The 22,435-nt window shown below is 40.8% G+C and overlaps 2 protein-coding genes across 3 annotated transcripts in view; one reads left to right on the top strand and one right to left on the bottom strand.

The window, feature by feature from the left end:
- ece2b (endothelin converting enzyme 2b) overlaps window positions 1–9,361 on the top strand; it is a 77,464-nt gene extending 68,103 nt beyond the window's left edge. For both annotated transcript variants that reach the window (XM_088612315.1, XM_088612325.1), the window contains exons 12-19: window positions 185–283; window positions 1,136–1,213; window positions 1,547–1,650; window positions 1,757–1,867; window positions 2,330–2,397; window positions 3,363–3,553; window positions 4,179–4,274; window positions 4,697–9,361. In XM_088612315.1, coding sequence (XP_088468441.1) covers window positions 185–283; window positions 1,136–1,213; window positions 1,547–1,650; window positions 1,757–1,867; window positions 2,330–2,397; window positions 3,363–3,553; window positions 4,179–4,274; window positions 4,697–4,873 — 924 coding nt within the window. In that variant the 3' untranslated portion in view covers window positions 4,874–9,361. The remainder of the gene's footprint in view (window positions 1–184; window positions 284–1,135; window positions 1,214–1,546; window positions 1,651–1,756; window positions 1,868–2,329; window positions 2,398–3,362; window positions 3,554–4,178; window positions 4,275–4,696) is intronic.
- Window positions 9,362–11,704: 2,343 nt separating this feature from the next.
- Window positions 11,705–21,434, bottom strand: LOC148676744 (zinc-alpha-2-glycoprotein-like). Its single transcript, XM_088612361.1, has 7 exons — window positions 20,917–21,434; window positions 18,895–19,158; window positions 18,134–18,409; window positions 17,426–17,707; window positions 16,540–16,632; window positions 15,415–15,441; window positions 11,705–12,825 (listed from the first exon to the last, which is right to left on the bottom strand). The coding sequence occupies exons 1-7, from the start codon at window positions 20,972–20,974 to the stop codon at window positions 12,764–12,766; spliced, it is 1,062 nt and encodes a 353-aa protein (XP_088468487.1). The 5' UTR covers window positions 20,975–21,434; the 3' UTR covers window positions 11,705–12,763.
- Window positions 21,435–22,435: the final 1,001 nt, after the last annotated feature.

The raw sequence follows: 22,435 nt of genomic DNA on the forward strand, positions 1-22,435 counted from the left end.
GGAGCTGGAAACCCATGATTGTACCTGGGCTGTGGTGCCACCTTGTGGTTATTTTTAATCCTTGCTTTTAAGATTGCATGATTAGATTTTGAGCACATACTGTATTGCTGTTTGAATAGTGACTTAAATAATAATAAATAACTCCAGTGGGTCTAATTAATTGATAAGATTGTTCCCTATGCAGGCGGAGGGCATGATCAATGACATCCGGACAGCCTTCAAACAGTCCCTGGACAAGCTGAACTGGATGGACACCCAGACTAGACAGGCAGCTAAAGAAAAAGTAAGTAGTGACCGGAGCATGCAGATGTCATCACAAGCCCATGTGACTGAGAGCATAGCCTGGAATACACCCCCAAAACATACATCATGTACACTGTGCCAACCTTTGGGTTGATGCTAAAGTGAGGACTACTTGGTTATTAAGGATCTCAAAGCTGATAACCTGATAACTGGTGTACTGACTAAATTTCACACTGGTCTTGTACAGTCTGGTCTATTTAAAGGTCCCCCTTAATTCAGCTGGTGAAGCAATTTCTCTCTTCCCCCCCGATCTACTATATGCAGCTAGGTTGCCTTGTATCAGGTGGATGAAGGACTTTTGTGGTGGATGAAGTGACTGCTCTCTGATATGTGAAGGCTTTTCTTGATCCTTTGGAATTAAGACCATTATTTAAATGCAGCCAATTCTTAAGGATTATTGCTATTTGTGAATTCTTCATCTAGGTCTTGCCTTTTCATATTCAGGACGTCAGGTTTGAATAATATAGAATAATATGAAAATGTATTCAGATATCTGGGTCTGAAGGGGTGTTAAGTTACAACACTGGTCGTCTATCTTGTTTTTCACACATCTCCTTGATTTAGCTGTGATTCAGTTAACATAACTGGTGTCTACAAAAGGCTGTTGTGTTGCATTTATGCTGGTGGTGAAAATTCCTCATATTTATCGTGCTGAGCTGCTAGTTGTGTGCTAAATGTATAGGAAACGAAAGTAATGAAGGGTTGTGGGGATCAATACATTGTGAGGTTTGATGACAAGGCTGTACAGAATCATGGAAAACTCCTAGAACATCATGGAAATTTAAACTCGGGGCCTGAGACTCCTGCCTTTATTTCCACCCCTATCCTGTAGGCTGATGCCATCTACGACATGATTGGCTTTCCAGACTTCATTCTGGACAACAAGGAGCTGGATGATGTCTATGATGGGGTGAGTGAGGTCTCACCAGCTCAAATATTCAAGGCAGCAGCAGTTAGATGAGTGAGTGTGTAATAAATAGTGTGATGAGTGCATGTGTAATAAATAATTTTACAATCTTTACTGCCGCTTCAGAGGATTGCAGATGTTTAAGAACTTGAGTGTGCAGTCAGCCCCCATTCTTTGTGTTAAGAATGAATATACAAGAGGCAAACGATAGTGTAACATGGCACTCTTACCCAATGTTTTGCTTGGTGTCCTTACTCACTGTATCCCATGATGCCCTTCCCCAAGCTACTCTCATGAAGTTGAGTGATTTCTCCCTTCTTCTCTTTCTCTTTTTAGTATGAAGTTTCAGAAGACAACTTTTTCCAGAATACGCTGAACTTTTTCAACTTCTCTGCTAAGGTGATGGCTGACCAGCTCCGCAAACCACCCAACAAGGACCAGTGAGTGTGCAGTGCTGCTCTGACACACTGTTCTATAGAACTGACATACAGCACATAGAAGTTCTGTGGTGTGGATTGTGCTGACTGTGTGTCCTCTTCCCTTCAGATGGAGCATGACCCCACCGACAGTGAATGCTTACTACATGCCAACCAAGAACGGTATCGTCTTTCCTGCTGGTATCCTGCAAGCACCTTTCTACGCCAGGGACCATCCCAAGTGAGCCCTGCTCCTCTGTATTCTCTCTCATTCTCCACTGGCACCAATCTTTCTCTTATCACATCTGCCCGCCACCCAACAGACTTGGGGCCAGAAAAGGGGTGCACAAGGTGCAGTTTTATTAAACGTTGATGAATGGATTCTTGAAGCTTTAGGTTTTCAGGTGATCATAAATCAGCCCAGCTTAATCCCTTATGGTGCTGTCAGCTTGACGCCTCTAGGTGATTGATGGAGAAATTGAAATCTCTTGGAGGCTGGAGTCTGTGACCTAGCTTGATCTGATCTGCAAGAAATGTGTTTTCAAGGTCGTGAGGTTATAACATTCATAAATTAAATTATTACGTCAACCAAGAGTGAGTTGCAGAGTACAACAGATTTCCTAAATGTAATGAGGAAGATCATACAATGTTAAATGTCTAAGAAGTGCTGTACCTCAGTAAGGTTGTGTCTGCATCTCTGCAGGGCTCTAAACTTCGGGGGCATTGGAGTGGTAATGGGGCATGAGCTCACGCATGCCTTCGACGACCAGGGTGAGTCTGCAGCCTCTCCTGATCTGGCTGTCCTCGGTCACTTGCGTACCCTCCTGGTTTCACGGAGATGCTTCTGCTTGGAGTGTGCCAGCAGGAACAACGTACCCTGAGAGATGCATTGACATGTGGAGCAGAACTGCAACAGTACTTTGTCTGTTGTGTCACTCCAGGGTTCTTACTGCAGTGTCAGTATTATTGCCAAAAGAAATACAATCAATTTTTAACAGCCAGCCTTAAAACGGTGGAGCTCCTGCAGTGTCCACACTCATGTGATGCTTTTTACTCAAGTGTGTAAAATATGGCTTTTGTTCACCCGACAAGTTTTTATTGAAAATGCAACAAATAAGCTCAGTATTATGAGTATCCCTTTAATCTTTGGGATCCGTAAAGTTACGTTCATCTCTTTGTGCTTGTCGGATTGTGATGGCAGAGCTCAAGGTATACAATTAGAGCAAATGGCACAGATGTAAATACTGCAGGATCTGTTTCATGTCGTATCTGTACAGGATAAAAGAAGAAGTCATTTCTCAAACAGGGCACTTTGTGGTAACCACGGGATATTTGAGATTGAGAAACAAAGGCCACATGTGTAAAATTAATAGAAATAAAAATACATTGGACATATGAACAAATAAAATTGATGTGTCTTTAGCTCTTGGTTGCTGGTAGCTTACCAATGTAAGGATATGCACCACTTTTTTGTGTCTGCTTGTTTTCTGGGGTTCTAGTTTCATTGTCCTATGTTTCAGTGTTGGTTATGGCTGCCTCATACATCTCCATTAGAACTTGTCGTAAGAAACTCAACACTGAGAGCTGGGGCTTTTTAGGGGGGAGACAGGCAGTTACAAACATTATTAGGTGAAGATCTTAACCTGGCTTTTAAATATTTTTAAAAAGGGGTTGCATTTCAATACCTGGTGGTATTAGGGAAGGGGGACTGACCCACGCACCTCTGCTCCTAACAGGAAGGGAGTATGACAAGGATGGGAATCTGCGCCCCTGGTGGCAGAACTCCTCGGTGGAAGCCTTCAAGAACCGGACCGAGTGCATGGTGGAGCAGTATCTCCAGTACACCATCAATGGGGAGCATGTTAATGGGAAACAGACACTGGGAGAGAACATCGCTGACAATGGGGGACTGAAAGCTGCATATCACGTAGGTTCTCTCTGTTACTGACATATAAATATATCAAGAGAAAGACTGACTAGCTGCCTGGATTCTGTTCAACTTGTAAACGTCGGCTTTCTGTTTTGACTCGCCCCAGATTTATGAAAGATGAGTGTTTAAAAAACATTTTGTGTATATATCACAAAATATTTCGTAAATAATATAAATTATACATAGTTTATGACATGTTCAGGTTGTAAGTACAGAACTGATGAAACTGGAGGATGTTGAGATACAGTCTTGAATCTGGTCACCTGACCCTAACCCTTATGTCCTGGCCAAATTTCCCCCTGGCCATTACCAGTCATGGCTGCCTAATAATCCTCATCTATGAGCTGGCTTCATCATTCCGTTCTCCTCCCCACTGGTAGCTAGCTGTGGTGAGTATACAGGTACTTTGGCAGGTGGGGGTTACTTATTTGTGGTGATGGAGGGGAGTCCCCATTACCTGTAAAGCACTATCTACCCGTTTACCTGTTGAGCGGATTGTCCAGGAAAGCACTATATAAGTGTCAGGAACTATTAAAATCGTGCTCTCAGGGTGTTACAAACATTGTCACCTTGACTTTTTGAAGTTACACACACTTCTCAAGTCCCTGTGTCTGTGCTGCAGGCCTACAAGTCCTGGGTCCAGAGAAACGGTGAGGAGAAGCGGCTGCCGGCAGTGGACCTGACGAATGACCAGCTCTTCTTTGTGGGATTTGCTCAGGTGAAACAGCAGAGGGCAGCACTAAGCAGCTCAGCATTGTGGCAAAAGTTCATACTAGTATTGTAATCAGTGAAATAGTCAGACACATCACTTTAGCTATAAAAAAGTGTCTTGTTCATTTTTCTCTGTACTGTTCTGTATAACTGTTATTACTGTTGTAATAGTAACTATTTTGTATACTATTCTGTATTCTGTATAAGAGTACAAGCAATCCAGAACATGTACTGTAAACTCTAGTAATTTGAAGTCAACAGTGCTAACTTGTACCCCGAGACCCTGGATCTTGTACTCTGCTTCTCTTTCCCATTCCCATTCTTTTTTCTCCTTATTTCTTCATCTCCTACGCAGTCTCAATCCCCTTTTCCAAAGCTTCGTCTATACTAATTTATTCTTTATCACATTCTTCTTCCTCTCTCTCTCAGGTGTGGTGCTCAGTACGGACCCCAGAGAGTGCCCACGAAGGCCTGATGACAGACCCCCACAGTCCCCCCAAGTATCGTGTCATCGGCACACTCTCCAATTCGAGAGACTTTGCGGAGCATTTCGGCTGCCCAAGGGGGTCGCCCATGAACCCGGGGCGGCGCTGCGAAGTGTGGTAGGGCGAGAATCAGGCAAGAGGAAGAAAAGGGGATCCCTCCAGGCACTGGACCTTTTATTCATATTTTATTTTTTTGTAGAAGAAGAATAAAGAAAACAATGCTGGAATCTTAAATGGTTGGCAGAGAACGAGAGACAAACAGAGACGGAGAGGGGAATTGTCTGTCTCGATATTTATGCCATGACACTGCAGCGGTGTCGTTACCTCCCTGTGTTATTGCTGTTTCACTCTTCTCTTGTTTTGACGGATTGTTGACGCACCCCACCCCTCATTAGTTCAGATTGACGGCTGATTTATTTATTTATGCTCCTCTGATGTCCGGAGAGGCCCACAGCATAATTGGACTAAACGCCTTGTCGGATGAGTACTGCCCTCCTCCTTGCTTTCCTGTTTTTTTTCTTTGCTGTAGCCACGCACCCTTTTCCCTAGACGCCTGTGACGAGAGTGGGTGGGAGGGATGGAGTATTGCAGCAGTACCGAAAATGCCGGGCTTTACCTGGAGAGGGAATAGCCTGTCGAACCACGGTCATGCATTCCTTGTCCCTGCGTGTTTCTTTTCCAGATGTGGATCGTGTTCAAAGTTAAAATGAGACCCTTGCTTTAACTGCTTTTTGCCAAAGAGTAGCTGTGTGTTTATATCAGATGACATCGAAGACTAAGAGCAGCACAAATAGAAAAGGTACTTCCTCAGAATCCTACAGAATCATGACACGGGCAGACACACTGGGATGTCAGTAGTGGCATTTTTATCAATGAATTTATCCGCTAATAAACACTGCTTGTAAAAGTGTCCTTTTTTTGTGATAGAGCTTGTGCGAATACCCAATCCAATGGTATTCCGATACAGGGCCTTCCAGTCTACTCCAGTGCCAGTCTCTGGTACAGCTAGTTGCTTAGTTATGTAAAAGATTTAATTTGCTAATTAAACAAAATTGTACACAAATTTTGGATTGGAGCAGATTGGAAAGTTTAGTATCTAGGAAGAGCTGGGTTAACCTTTTCAAGGGTTTTAGTCTAGGTCAGGGGTGCCCAATCCTTTTTAATGTAACTTTTTCATCTGCCAGTCCAACCAGTGTGAATTTGAAGCTCTGATATAGGAAAAACCAGACTGTGGGCACATCAGTACAATAGCGATACCCATCACTAACATGATAAATAAAGCAAGTGACTCATGCTGAACAAGTAATGTTCCCCATTTTAGAAAAAAGAATATCCTACCTTAATGTGAGCGTTGGCACTGAGAAGCTTACTTGAGAACACTTCTAATTTTTTTGAACGTGTTGACACTGCTGTTCATGTTGATGACTTTTTGATTTTGTCCCTGCAGCTCGACATTGAGCTCATTTAGCAGTTCAGTCAAGTCTGTGAGGAATGCTAAATCCAGAAGCCGCTGATCATCCTTTAATTGGGCATATTCACCATGTTAAGACGACTTGAGAAACTCTTTGGTTTCAGGCAACAGCTGTCTGAAACTTGCCAAAAATGTTTGTTTTTGACATCTCCAAACAGCAAGTCGGCAGCCTTTTTTATTGCTTCTCGATCCCTGAGTGGCTTTTTGTGTTTAGTCAGGACTTGGCTCACACGGAATGATGCGATGATTGCTGCTTTCCCTCTTGTTTTAGGCCTCGTGAAAACCTGACTGCGGCTAGTTGAAATTTTAATTTTTCCACTTTTCCTTTCCGTAATTTACTTTTAGCGGGAAAGTCCACATCATACGTTTTGTGTGCAGTTTTGAAATGTTGGTCTCTCTTTCCCTTTTTCACGTAGACGCTAGCTTTGCAGATTTGAAGGCGAAAGTATAAAAAAATAATCATGCTCCCATTCCTTGTGGTAACAGTAAGTTTTCGGTCTCTTTGCTTCATCGTTTTCACTCAAACACTACAACTATCAAATAGGCAATCAAACTTATCAAACTGTTGGCGAATTTGTCACTGCCAGTCTGTTTCGCTCCACTATGCGCTGTAGCGAATGTGGGGTTCGTGCGGCAATAACCAAGAGAATGTTCTTGGGCAGCCCACACAACACTCTATTTACGGAGCTCCTGTAGCCTTTTTTTCAGTGTCAGCCAGCACTCAGGGAAGAGACTTTTACCACCCAATCGACAAGGGTTAAACATACACAAGGGCAGTAAAACATATGACATTACATGCACAGATCTGAATGAATTTTTAGGCTATTGAAAAAAGTAGTCAAATAGCCCATTTATTTTTTGCCAAACATTCTTGCGGTCGACTGACAAGCACTCTGGGATCGACTGGTTGGGCACCCCTGGTCTAGGTTTTCCTTCAGCATTTGATTTGTATTCTGTTTTTAGGACTTTCTTGGCATATTCAGGACTCTCTTAATTCAACTACTATTATCCTAAGCAAAAAGTTATTTGTTATTTGGAAACATAAAAACAACAAGCTGAGCCGGGAGATATAGACAAAACCATGTATCATACAGCTCTTTCTTGGTTCCTTTGCTAAATTCTTTGACTACAAAACAGTTAAGACGTGCAGTTCATTGTGAAAGCTCACACCGTTTGCCTTTGGACGACACATCAGGTGTTTTTGTTTGAGTGTCATGTACAGGATCTTGAAATCTTTTGACACAAAGATAAAAGCACTTCACAGCACCAGGTACAATGCAGAGCTGACTGCAATACCTGAGCCTCGTACATGATGTACAGTAGGTTGTATTTTAGAAGGTGTAGAAGATGATGAATATTGATCCTCTGGGCGAGGAATTCACACTGGAAAACATGAAAAGTTCAATCGATGCTTTAGGGATTTCCACTGTCATTTTCACATGGCAGAGTGCCATGTCTAATCAGCTTATTAATCATTGCAGCTACTTCTTCACCTGATCTATTTAAAATTACGTGCTGGAGAGCTGAAGGGTGTGATCAGTCAGCTGCTCCAAGATACTGAGCAGGATTAGTCGGGATTAGTCACTGAGGCCTCTCTCAGCTCTGTTAAAGGGTAACTCCTGCAGTTTTCTGGGCTCCTTAAATCTTACCGTAATGTTGATCGATGTGAATCTTCCTGTCGGTCACCGTGCAGCTTTGACGAATGACTCGAGGTGTGGGTGATGTGAGAGATACCTGAAGAAGGTCAGTTCTCAATTGGGTGGCTGCGTAATATACAGGTGATAATTCTGGAATTTTAGAAACAAAGTGGATTTGAATACCATTCTCTATGTTGTCTTTCCTTTGTTCTCATTTTCCAGTTCTGGTCCATGTGCTATTCTTAGAGAACAAGGCAATCCAATTGGTCTTTCCAGTAGTTTCCCCCCTTTGAAACTAAACGTTTGTGCTTGTAATTAATTTTTCCATGGTTTACTGCCCTGCTCCATGCCGGAAGACATCTTTGCTTAGCAGGGGATTCCTGTCTGGTCTGGTCCACAGTAGGGTTAAAGTGGGACTAGGCTTGGGGGGATTAGGGAAAGGAAAGCAAGATCGAGCCTTAAAATATTTGTATGTGTGCACAAAATGGAAACTTAAAGTATTGATGCCTTTAAATAAGACAGCTTGTGCCATTAACTGGAGATAACGTGCCAGGTTTCCTACAAAGGGCTCTGGTCACCCCAAGACGTCCTGACCGGGCGTCACATGTCTTTATATTCCACACTGGAGTCACATATTCACCATCTGGTTTATTAAAGTAGTCTGAACGGACCAGCTTCAAGACAAAATGGGCCAATTCCAACATTTTTATGGGAAATAACTGCATCTTGCTTAGTTTAAATGCAGTCTTACCTAGGTAGACTACACATGATGGTGTAAAATCAAAGTTGTTTAGGATTGTTTAAAAAGACCATAACAGGTACGTCAGTATTCATAGTAATATGTTATTAGATGCTAGGGTTAGATTCTTGTGTACTATACAGAGGTCTACCCCAAAGTGTGAGAGACCCTCCTTATTTGGAGTGGAGACCAAGTCAATTATTTTTGTTATCAGCGGAGTACTGTTCCTGCAGACTGACTGACTGTTGAAGCTGTGGGACAGAGAGAGGCACCACAGCTCCACTCCACAAGTAGCAGCTGAGGAAGCAGAAATGGGCAATGGCCAATGTTATTACCCAAGTGCTGGAAAACAGTACCTTGAGACCTTGTGATCACACTGCAGTTACCTGGCAGGTTTGGGACTGTGGTGTTGAAACCACTTTCTGTCCCGTCGGAAAATATATCTGTGGCCACTTCAGTGTTGATTTTCACCTTACATGTTTTTTGTTGGTATCACATATTGGTTTAAAGCCTTATTTAATTTAATGGGACTAATTATTACTGTTGTATGTGATTCTTTTATTTTATACTATCGATGTTCATTTTTGATAGATTGTTAAGATGACCTGCAGTATTTAATTTTTTTGGTTTATTTCGTGAAGCAAGAAGTTAGCTGGGATGAGCCACGTTTGGCATTGAAGGAGAAGGAGAAGCATTTGCATTCTGCTGTAGTACAGGACTGTAACAAAAGAAGAGAAATAAAAGCTGTATTTAAGACATGAATGCTGCAGTGATTTAACATCCTGTTCATCTCCCCCTGTTGTCCTTCCACTTTTTTTTTAAAGCCACATCCAGCTCACAAATCCTAGAAAGGTAGTGTAACATCAGTGTACAACATAGACTAGAGATGTTATACACAACAGAACCAAGAGGGCTGCCTCACGTCTGCTCTTTTAGCACACAACATGAAAGAGGAAACTGAAAGCTGTGTTCACATTTCCTATTCTTATTTCGTCACGTCTCAGGAGCTCAGCAAGGGTGAATCTTTGCTGGGCAGAAAAACAGGAAACCTTCAATGAAAAATAGGTTGTTGTTGTTCTAAGTGTTGGTGGTGGACTAATAGTTGGTACTCTTCCCTATGGAACACAATTTCCAAATCAATGTCCCAGTATGGTGATCAGTGACATTGCAACCTAAAGGATGCCACATTAAACCAGATCCCTGGCCACCCAGTCATGAAAGGTCCCCGCACACTGATTGTTAGAAAGGGTGTTAAAACTGACCTACTTATTTCCATACTGGGCTTGTATACTCTGGCATCTCAGAAATTCTTACTTAATTCTATTGCTATAGCACTTTCTTAACTCTCCACCTGAGCTCCTGTGTGGAGCTGTATATTTAAAACACTTTGGGATCCTCTGGGATGAAGAGCGCTGAAAGAATTCAAATTTTCCTGTCACATTTGTCTTGATGTTTCTTTTCTCACTCGGAACAAGTAAGCATGACAATAGCTGTAAAATGGTTATCACACTGTGGTACACACTGGCTTGTGTTTATATTCATGCCCTAAGGATAAATTCTATCTTGTAATAATAATGAAGATAATCTGCCAGCAATCAACAGAGTGTGGATAAGAGCAGAAGTTTCAAACTTCATGGCTATTTCAGGGGCTTCCAGACCTGGACACCAGAGGACAGATATGTGGAGGACTTCTGTCTCTCTGTAAATCATCAAAGGCTGTGGAGAAAGTATAAAATTTAAGAATTTAGCTCTTCTTCCAACTTCCCAGCTTTGCTGGATTCCGAATATGTAGGGTCTAGGGTTTACATTATTAAGGAAATTGTTTCTTTTGACTATCATCCAAAAAGTTTTTTATAACTTTTGCAAGAGCAGTTTTGGGATTTTTTTCATTGTCTGCAAGTCGTAAAGGGGAGAAACAAACTAGCACATATTCACAGCTGGGCCATGTCAAGTTGTACTGCATTGTCAGTGTGTTCTCTCACTGTGGAAGGATGGCAGCTGTTTCATCCAAGAATTTCAACCATCTTTCTTCAGTAAGGTGTTTTCAGCATAAAAATGCAACAGAACAGGTATGGTGCAAGAGCTCGTGTTCCAAACAAAGTACAGAGTTATGCTTTTGGACCAGCAAAAGAATGTAAATGTAATTTTTCAGTTTCTAAAACTAGATTCACTGTCACGAAACAGTAAAATGGTTTACATCTATGCTTGCATTTATTCTCCAGCTTTCAGCCCTGATTTGAGAAAGAATTACTAAGGTGGCACAATTAGTAATTAGCAAATTACATTTATTTATTACATTTATTTAATTAGCAAATTAAATAAGAATATACAGTATGCCAACACATATTTGTTTGCCATCACTTGACGATAAACCAGCATCATGTTATCTTTCATCAAGAAATGTCTTTTTTGAAAGTGAAAAAATAGCCAGATTCTCTGGAATCCCTTCAGTAATTGCTGGATGAGATCCTACCCATTAGAACCAGCAACAGAATAGGCCAAATGGGCTCCTCTTTTTCATACCCTTTCTTATTCAGGTAAATTAACAGCAGCAAGCACATGATGCTAAAATAGTCCCCAATCAATTTTAACTTACAGTAACTGTTCCATTTATCCTTAATTCATACTAAAAAGAAATCCCATGCTGTGGTCATCTCAGCAGTTGAAAATTAGGTTTCTGTCTTCTAAACCCCTTATCGAACTGGGGCTCTTTCTTCCAAACGCTTGTTACTATAAAATAAACAAAATGGTTACATGTGCTGCAAAAGTTCACACACACAAATATATCTGATATATATTTATATCTGATATAAACATATCAGATTAGTATGCAAAAATGTACCAATTAACAAAAGCATGTAAAAAAATGTGGTTTTCACATCTGTGGAACCACATGAATGCAGAGAATGAGGACATCACTATCATCATTTTTACATCTGCAAGTTGGAAATATGTATTTTTGGACAGTAGTGTTGAGTATTCAGCTGGACAGGAGTTTCAAACCATCATCTACATCCCCACACCTCTTAGCCACATATACCGTAGTCCAGTACTGTTAAACTTCCTCTTTCCTTGGGCAGATCACTAAACCACACACACAGAATATGCTGAAAGGCTCTGCTTTTCAGCTATTACTTTAATACAAAATTATTGTACACTGAACAAAGTACAAAATATTACCATGGTCAATCACTCACACTTTCAACCATCATCAGTCCTTCAGATTTAACATACTGAATTTCTTAAGTACAGTTTTATTACACTACTAAAATGTACAGTACATATCTACAACAAATACATGAAAGCAACAAAATACTAACTCAAAGCTTAGTATTTTGAATGCATAATCAGAAATAGCTTGGTTACATTACAGTAGTTGTGGTCCAGTGGTTGAAGCAAAAGCTTTGGAACTGTTCCAACCTCTGCTGTGTCACAAATCCACTGTGCATCAGCCTGAGCTTCCTTCTGCTTTGTCTTTCAGATGAGCGGGCAGTCTTATCATTAATATCCACTGCTGCTTGATGCATAGTTCACTCCTGGCAGCTTTGGGTCTCCTGTGCAGAGTGGGTGTATCAAGCAGTGTCAAATGCCTACCACAGGTTCAGTGAAGTTTTTAGAACCACAAGACAAGGACAGGGGGATAAAGCATTAAGCCTACAGAGGACCTTAAACATCCTGTTGCAAGGTGCTTGAAGGAGAAAAGTCATTCTGCCACAATACCAACACTAGTTGGCAGCAACTTTACTACTAGAGATAGTAATGCCATTTTACTAGTACTTGAAAAGGAAGTATGCTGAATAGCTTACCTGCATACATTGTTTCTTAGTGCCTAAAGTAAAGAATGTATACCATTTTAATAAGAAAAACTTTTTTTCCCAGAAGTCCTGTTTTATGGCTTTTATACATTTTTGAATGGTTAGAATACCATCTATCTCTTTTCTAATTAACTCAATTTTTGTTTGCTTGCAGTACAAACTAAACACAAGAAACCATTTATAAAAATTATCATAATTATTTTTATAGAGTTGGATAAAGTGTGGATTTTGCGATTTTGTTGGTGTACAAAGGCTTGCTATTTGTCACACAATAATTATTTTGTTAAGTTTGTTGTTCTCTTCTGCTGTCTGCATTCGGGGCTGTTGAGTCTTTTTCTCTCTTGTTCCTTTACACCTGAGGTTCATTGTGCTGCTCTCCTGGGTGATAAAAGCCTGTTGAGCCCAATGGACCTGTTCATAAAATAAAACAAAATTTACAAGGATGTACTATCAAAGCTCATTGATCGGAGGCACACTGACCTTATCTCCATATAAACCTGAACACTTTTATTGATTTTGCTAGATTTGCAAATTCATTTAAAATTCACCTCACATAGATCTGATCTAGTTTAGGACTGTCCAGCCCTGGTCCTGGAAGGGGTGGTGGGTGTCTGCATGATTTCTAGATCTCTTCAAAGCGGTAACACTGAAGAGCTAGGAGAAGCTGTTAAAGTCACTAAATTAAGTGGAACTTAGCAAATTGAGGTCAGTGATTGGTGATCTGGAATGAAAATCTATAAACGCAATGACCGGCACCAGTAGAGGTGAACTCCAGTTCTTCAAGGCCAAAATTCTGCCTGTTTTGTAAGCCTCTTTAAAACATCAACAACTTATGACCTATGGAAAGCATTAAATTAGTCCAATTAAGATAATGACTATCTCAATTAAGTTATTTAGAGCAGAAGTGGAATGAAAACTCAGGCACTGCAGCCCTCCAAGACTGGAATTGTACACCACTGGTGTAGTAAGTTCAGACATGTGTGGTCAGATCGCACATGTCTTTCAATCTGCTGACAACTTCAGCATAGTACGTGAATGCTTGGTCTGTGCCTTTTAAGTTATAAACTGCCTTGGGGTGACTATAGTCACCCAGTCTGATAATGCTTTAGGATGATAATAATGCCTACTGTCAACAAAATGCATAATTAAGGAATGTATTTCTCGAGACAATCTAATGCTTTTGCTAGGCTTTCCATTTACAAATAGCAGCGAGAGACACTTCTTAGGAAAGCAATTAGTACAGATGCTAATACTGGAGTGTTATGAGGCCAAGCAAGAGTCAGGAGAAAATAAATGGCTAATAAGAGTGTATCAAGTGGTGGACCTCAAGTGTTTGACTGGGACAGCCACTGTGAAGGAGGAGTACTGCTACTGTGAAGGAGGAGAAAGGGTGAATGAATACAGAAGAAGCAAGACAGCGATAAACTGAACTGACAGGCAGAGAGGTAGTTTCGCAGCCCTGGTAGAGATTCATGATACCTGATCAGGTTCTAAAAGTATATGGAGTAATGCTTACAGTTATGATTATTTCCTGGTTATATTTGTCTCCAATATAATCAAGTCAATTGTCACAGAAAGAAACATATTTTGAGGCATTTGTCCAAGTCAGAACATTATTCCCCCCCATTCTTGTCTCAATTACTAGAAGCACACAGACCAGAAGGAGTTTGAAAGCGGTCTGGCTTTTAACTATTGGAACTAAAAATGCTCTGCGCATCAACACCAGTTTCTCCAAAGTCAGGTCCTGCAGCCATTCCAAATTTTGAGCTTGTGCTTACATTCCAACAACATTGTGAAATCAGAGGGACCAACCCACTTATGACTCACTCTTTAAAATTCTCTATTTTCTTGACAGAGTGTTGCAAAATTTTCAGATTGAAAACTATTCCTATCAAGATCTTTACATTGATAAATCAATGGATTCTATTTGAGGTGGACGGTTTTTCCATCACTACGTTCCAAGCAAGAATAAAATTTGGAATCAAGAGTTTGTCTGCTTCTAATTATACCTGTATATTCTATACAGTAGCTGTGCAATAGTGCAGCCTACACCTACAGAGGCTTGCTTTCTAGACAAAGGTCATGAGTATATATATACACCGATAATTACTACAGCCCAGCCAGCGGAACAGTACGAATGAAATGCAGAGGAAATCCTCCTCCATTATGACAAATCCAATGCAGAGAATGTAGGCTATCTACTTCTGCAAAAGCAGACCCGACAAACCAGCACTGAACACAAAGATGGACACCAAAAGCTACATAACAGACTGAAGCAATAATAACATTAGGGCTATCACTGTCGTTATAATTAGCATTATTATATGCTATTATCATTACTATAAATCATCATTATTAATGTCATGTAAAATACTGTTGGAGTAAATAAACCGCAAAGTGATGAGATATTTTAAAAAAATCTCATGTTTATTTTTCACATATTTATAAATACCTGGGCTCTATTCACCAAGAGTATTTTTGGAAACAGAATGTGTTTATCTGTTTATGAACAGTTCTTCATTTTTTGAATCCACTATAAAGCATAGTAAAGGCTAACAGTCCTTGTGGATCTGTGTGCATGTGGGGGGGCTAACATTAATTTCTGAATGATATGGTCAGCAAAATAATGCAAACAGCTACTGGCACACAAAAACATGATTTACTCCTTAACGTTGGCAGCCAGGCAGAACTGCATTTTCTTTCAGTAAAGTGTGCATGTTAATTTTTAGGTGGGTAGCTGCGTCAGCATCCGTAGGCTGCAAAGGAACAAGCAATAGGTCTATTCCATGATTCATTCTTAATGTTAATTTTTATTTCAGGGAAGGCCTTAACACTTCATTACTTCATTAACGTGTTAACCAAATATTTGGCTCTCGGGCTTGTCATGTTCTCAGGCTGCATTCTAGCACACTGCAGAGGGAGAATGTACTTGTCTACCCCACAAACCCTGGTGACAGAACCGGATGACACACAGGTAAAACAAGTTTAAATCGCTCTTACCTGGCACATATCTGAGCTGATCCGAACCTGTCAAAAAGATATGCAAATGTTAAAAGATGCAAGTAAATAAGTGAGGCTAAAGAAGTGTATTGCAATTTAGGACTTCTAAGTAACACTTTTATCCTCCAGTACGTTAGGGGTGAATATATCCATCCATGTTCTAACTGCTTTATCCAATTCAGGCTCACAGGGGGGCCGGAGCGTATCCTAGCAAACACCAGGAGCAAGGCAGGGTAAAGACATGCCAGACCATCACAGGGCCACACATGCACCAGGGCCAATTTCCCCAGAATACAATTGACCTTTCATTATGTGTTAGGACTATGGGAGGAAACCACTCAAACAAAAGAAGAACATACAAACTCCACACAGATAGTACTCTAGGTCCAGAATTTAATCCAGTGCCTCGGAGCAGTGATTCAGCAATGCTAAACACTGTGCCACCATGCCATCCACCCCTATATACTGTACAGTGACTTGCAAAATAATTTCCCCGTTTTCCATTGATTGGTTTGTTGATTGCATAGAATTGAACACTGTAAAGAAAAATCAACATCTGTGTATTCAACAAAATGGGATATTAGAAGAAGGATGAATTTTACAAGGTACTATTTGTAAAACACTTTGAATTCCATGGGGATGAAAAGAGATGTGTAAATGCAAGAAATTTACATTACAATTATTAATAAACTACTTATGTGTTTTATATTGTAGTATATAAAATTTAACTTTGATCAGTTACATTGACCACTTTCTGATTCAAAGCAAAATGCATTAATCCACCCGTGATCAATAAGATGCTTATCCACGTGAGGGCTCTGGCCAGTTGGAGCATAATCCAGAAGTACATGGATGGACAGGACTCCAACCTGTTGCAAGGCCACAATGAAAGGAAAAATGTTGAAAAGCCAAACAACTAGAGACAAGCTGAGAGCCCTGGAACTGTGAGGCAGCTCTTCAAGCATGGGATGTGTCTGCAGGGGGCTGTACTTAACACTTCCCAGATTCTGCCCCAAAGCACTGCCCTTTGAAGAATTCTACCAAAAGCACCTGACTTGAGGAGACAGATCTCTGGAATTTCTTAATACTGTAATTCTCTCTCCTCTTGGTGTCTTTCTCACTCACCTTGTGTTCTTGTCTTCACAACACTGAGATAGTACAGTCCGGCACAAACCAGCACAGACAGTGCAAGGATTGTGAACAAAAATGCAAAAAAGGCTGGAATGAACAACATAAATTAATTAGTTTGCACAGTCTTCAGATATAAATGTATTATGTATTATGATATAAATATCATAATACAATGAGGACTGTAATTATTAGCATTACAGTCTCACATCAGTGAGATGGTAGGACAGTATATTATATGCACGAATCCTGGCTGTGACTGAGGTCTTCCACCCAGTGCCAGCTAGAGATTTCAAATCCTGACACAGCGGCACAAAGGGCCTTTCTATTACCCTTCACAGACCCTACACCCCACCCCCTCCTCATGTCCTCTCAAAGGGCAGGCGCTGGCCAGGCATGTTTTGTGATCACTTTCGTAATCACTTGTTTTCGGGCTGGCTCCAGCCTGGAATGGATGTATTCTTTGAAGCCGCCCTTAAATCAGAGCTTAAACTGATCATGGGAGATTGCAAACACTGTCATTCCTTAAACGTCACAGCTAAAACGTTAAAAACAAGAAGATTCAATTAAACTATTTTTTTTGCTGAAAAGCCTTACTTTTATTATTCATTTGAGTGATGTACTCATTACCAAGCAACGAGCAATAAACAATAATACTATGCAATAATAACAAGAACTAAAACCATTTCAAGACATGGTATATCATTTCTGTTTGTGCTTAATGGTATTTCAGTAGCTACTGCATCCAATGCTATTAATGCCAAATAAAACACTACTTAAATTAAACAATAAAAAAGTGTTTTCAGATCATCTAGAAAACCTCTTTACATTGCTCTTCAGTTTCAATCATTCTTACCGAGGTGGTGAGCAATGATGTACTCACCAAATTTACTCCGCAGTTTAGGAAAAGTGGGCTCCTGCACGGTTCCATTCACTTGGCAGGCATAGCTATGTCTCTCCCGCTCCTGCTGGCTCACTCTGAGGACCTGCCTCACCTGGAAGCTCCCATCCCCATTGGGTAGCAGCTCTTCCCTACTCTGGCCCTCTGCCAGCACCCCCTGCTGGTCTACCACCCACTGCACCTCCGCTCCCGACGACGAGATCCCCGTCACAAGGCAACAGAACTCCCATGGCTCTCTATCCACCTGGAACACTTCAACGTACACTGCAGACAACAAGCTTCCAGTTAAAAGGCCATCTTGATTCAAACACAGCAGCCACATGGTTGACACTGACTGGGATCTATCAAGAAATGTTCCTATGTTCTAGCACACCAATGTGTGCTCTGCGAAAATAATACAGCATTTACTCATGTCTCTATCATCTGCTCAAAGACAAATCAATTCACACTTATGCACAGCAGCCTGCTGTTGTTCAGCTTCCATATATTATTAAATTATATTACAGCAAACTGTAATCCATATAAACATACTGCAACATCTATTTTAGAACACAAACACCTTTTTAGAAGAAAACTAAGCAAATTTGAGGCCAGACGGAATTCCCAGCCTGAGCTCATTAATCAACACCCAGTATTTGTTAGGGACATGCTTGCTGGGTTTCTGCCTATAATGTGTCAGCCACTCCTTACCTGGCCTTTCCAGAGCTCCTGTCCCGTTGCGAATGAGTGTCTTCAGAACCTGGATGCACTCCTCCTCCAGGTACACCCTGCATTCCTGTGTCCTGGCTGTGTCAGCGTCCCACTTCTGTTTGACGCCGTGTGCCTGCGGGACAGCTGGGATCCAGGTGCCCGTGCCTTGGTCCAGGCTGAGGTAATCCGCTCCGTCATAGCCAAACCGGTCAGACACCCGGACATCCCCATTAGCTTCCAGCTTGCACTCCCGCAGCCGCTGGTACGTGTGTGGCTCTGGAACACACACATGCATATGAACAAACCAAAACTATGTTCCTATTCCATTTCTAATGCTTCATTTGATCTGTACAAACTCTGCAGCCAAAGTTTTGCTTAGGGATTTACCACCACTGCTAATAAGTACAGGGCAGCACGGGCGGTGCAGAGGAGAGCGCTGCTGCCTCACAGCACTGGGATCCTGTGATCAATTCTGGATTTGTTTGCGCATGGATTTCCTCCAGTTTCCTTCCACAGCCTGAAGACATACTGGTAGGCTAATTGGCGTTTGGGAAAATTGACTGTGGCGCAAGTGTGGGATTGTCTGTGTGTGTCCTGTGATGGACTGGTGTCCTGTCCAGGGTGTAGCGTCCCTTGCGCTTGCCGGGATAAGCTCTGCACCCCCTCCCCACCACAACCCTGAATTCTATAAAGCAGTTGGAAAAAAATGGCTGGATGGTAATGAGCAGTAGGTTATTCTTTTTTTACAACTCCCTGCTTACCAGCAGTGGTGTGATTAAAGCTCTGCATCATCAGTAGCATGGTGGATTCAAAAACAATCAACTGCTCTCTGTTCCTCATCCTCTCGGTGTCCCAGAAGGCCGAGTCAAATGCCTCTCTCAGCCATTCCTGGCGCGGGACTATGCTTCCGGTCCGGCTGTCGTAGAAGAGGATGGGGACGTGGTTTAAAGTGAGCACTGCACTGAAGCTGGATCTGTCCACATCTCTGGCCACCCCCGTGTAGAGATACCGCAGAGTGAATGTGCCTAAAAGAAAGAAAAATAGCACTTGAATGTGTTGAGAGGCCACTCAATTGTTTTAACACAGTATTACCCAAGTAAACACCACCAGAAGATGGTGTATCCAAAGCACATTGGACTAAGGAGTCATGACCATGTCACCTGTGTGTCCACTTCATATGATTCAAGACTCCCTTAGTGGTCAGTTAAACACTAATTCTGAGACATATTTTCCAAATGCAACGGGATGTTTCAGGGACACTAGCATACACCCTCATAGTAAAACACTCAGATAGGAGAAACCTTATAGAGTTCGGGTGTGTATCAAAAAAAATATTAATTTTGGGAAGAAATCTTTATTTTATACAGCACCCTTCAAGACACTTTACAATATAACAAGACAGTCAGAGACAGGTGAACAAAATGCAGTAAGTTGAACATTAAAGGCTAGAGTACAAAAAGGCAAGTTTTATGACAGGATTTAAAAATGCTGATTGATGAGCTTGATCCAGTATGGTCTGGGAGATCATTCTGCAGCTTTGGAGCAACAGAACAGAAGGCAGGGTTTCCCTGTGTCTGGATCCTTGATTTGGGAAATGAAACAAGCCCGAGTCCAGAGAGTGCAGATGATGTGTAGTGTGTCGAGAGTTAACAACTCCCTCATGTCGTCAGGACCAAAACCTTCAAGCATTTAAAGGTGAACGGCGGAACTTTGAATTGCAAATTGCTATGACAAATTTCACACTGTTAGAAACAAAGCAATCTAAAGACACTTTACTTCTACTCCACCTAAATCTTTATCAAAGCTAGCAATCATAAGACCATCTCTCTGGACAAGGAACAGCTATAGTCCAGTGTTACAATGGGCTTATCTTTTTAAAAGCTGCTTACATTTTTGAGATTCTTGATTTTCATATCTTTGATCTTGTGTTATTTTTGGCTTTTACTGCGTTTTTATTTTCGAGTTTATTCGAATGTGTGACTTCATTTTAAAGTTATACTTTCAAAATAGTTGGGGGAGTTGTCTTGGTGATTGCTATAAGATGGATCCTCAGAACTTGAAAGTCTTCTCATCCCCAACTCAAATTGAATTTTGTAATTCAGCGGGTTGCATTTCACGGGATGTGGCTTTTAAATCGCTTTTACAGAAATGACTAAGTTAGCCCGATTCGTGCATCGATTAGACAGGGGACTCCAACTCTGGTTCCGCAGATAACCACTCAAACGTTCTAGGTCGCAAGGAATTAAAGTCAATATCTAAATTCCTGGAGCAATTTTATTCTATATTCAGTTCAGCTGGTGAATTGTTTAATTACTTTTAGAGCACATTTGAGACCAAATGCCGGATATTCTTCAGTGCACAAGTGGAAAAGTTATCTTAATTAAACATAGGTCTTTCTTAATTGATTTACAGGGATTTCCCGTTTCTACGAACTGTGGACCTTTTAGACTGGATCTGTACCTTCCAGCACTTATTAGAAAGTGACAAGCAGTCGTTCCAGTTTAGGGAAGACATTACAAACTGCTGTTTTTGTTTTATCCTCAAAGATAGTCGGTTAATAAGGTTGTCAGTTGAATTAATTAAGTAAAATCAACACACTAGCTACAAAAACAATTCAGGCGTCTCTGTTTTTAAATACAGTACACCTGTAGCAGCACGCCGTCCAATACCAATTCCGCCACCTTAACATATTGACGAAATGTGTGTGCGTTAACAGTATTAAAAAGGTTCTGTGTATGCTTTAATCCTACTAGTTAAAAAAAAGGAATTTATGAAAACCTTACCTGCAGTGACAGGAATAGTCAGAGTCTGAAAAAAGATGAAGATGAAAAAAGGTCGCATCGCTGGGAATAATATACAGTATGGATTACATAGAGAGGGGTGTTAAAATCTTCTCAGTGGAGTTCTCAGTGCAAAACGTAACAAACCTTTATTTTTTTACTTTCGTTTTCTGCAAACGAAAGTGCAAAACCTGTAACTTGTCCCGAACTAGGTTAGAAAAACCAATACGCATTAAATTAAGGCAAATAGTTGTGCGTTTTATCCTGCACTGCAATCTCCACAGACCCACACTCAATTCACAGCCCTACAAAAATACACCTAACAGCCGGTTGACGATTATTCTTTTCGAAAACCTAAGTCGTCATTCCATTGGTCGAGCGAGCGACAGTAAACTGAAGCCTTTTAAACTCCAGCTGTTAAAGGGAGAGTCAAGGAAACCACGTGTTTTTTTATCATAATAACATCGAGGTCGCGCCAAGATGACCTGGTCGCAGGAAGAGAAGAAAGACTATCTGTTTATAAGCTCAGGTTTTGTGCTAAACCCGGAAAGATGTCATTTTTACCTTGGATGTGCCAACAACAGGTGTCGTAGGGGTTAAGAGACAGACGTAAACTAGTCAGTGGGGAATTTACCTAAAGACAACATTCCTTCTTTACCTGTAACGAATGACTAAATCCTTAATCTTGTTATTCTGCTGTTTTAATATTATACAGAATCTATAATTATTACCCTAGAATTGTAATACTGTACTGTATGAGCAGACGTGGCAATGAGAATTTTGAGAATGATTGAACCTGTTGGATGAAGATTATATCCACTGTCTGCACTGAAATGTATATTGATTCAGCATATTGATTCGTGTCTAAGGGTCAGTCATCTTATACATCTATTGATAAAGATGGTAACACCTGAAAATTACTGACAACTAAGACAGCAATCTGTTCAGTTAGGAGAACACCTTGAGGGTGGAAGAGAATTTGGATTTTGATCACAGATGATCTTTAATTTACTTTTTTTTCCAAACAAATTAGCTGCTTAATTGATTGAATGGTGATCTAATGGTGGATCAGGGCTCTGCAGGACCAGGACACGAGACACCCTCCATAAGGAGATGTATATGCAGATCCAAGGGATTTTTAAAATACTTACCAGTTTTACATCTCACATACATGTATGTCTGTCACTTAAACTGACATGGATTTAGAATACAAAAAGCTGTTTATTCATGAGGAATCCAGTTCATAGGAATCATATACTTTGCACATTCTCACTATTTGTATAGTACTCATACAAATAGTACTATAGTACTCATATGTGTATTTAATTATAAATATATTCACTATGCAAATTGATAACTAATTTTTGTTCTCGTTTTTCTGACCGATTGTGTGCTTGGGTTAATTTATTGAACTTAACATGTAGGGAACTGAAGCTTTTTTGCCTGGAGAGGAGAAGATGATGGAGAGACTTGATTCACGTTTCCAAAATCCCCAAAATAGAGTCATCGAGTCTACTCAGGG

Source organism: Lepisosteus platostomus, chromosome 2, assembly GCF_059453375.1.
Source record: "Lepisosteus platostomus isolate fLepPlt1 chromosome 2, fLepPlt1.hap1, whole genome shotgun sequence".
NCBI classification, from domain to species: domain Eukaryota; kingdom Metazoa; phylum Chordata; class Actinopteri; order Semionotiformes; family Lepisosteidae; genus Lepisosteus; species Lepisosteus platostomus.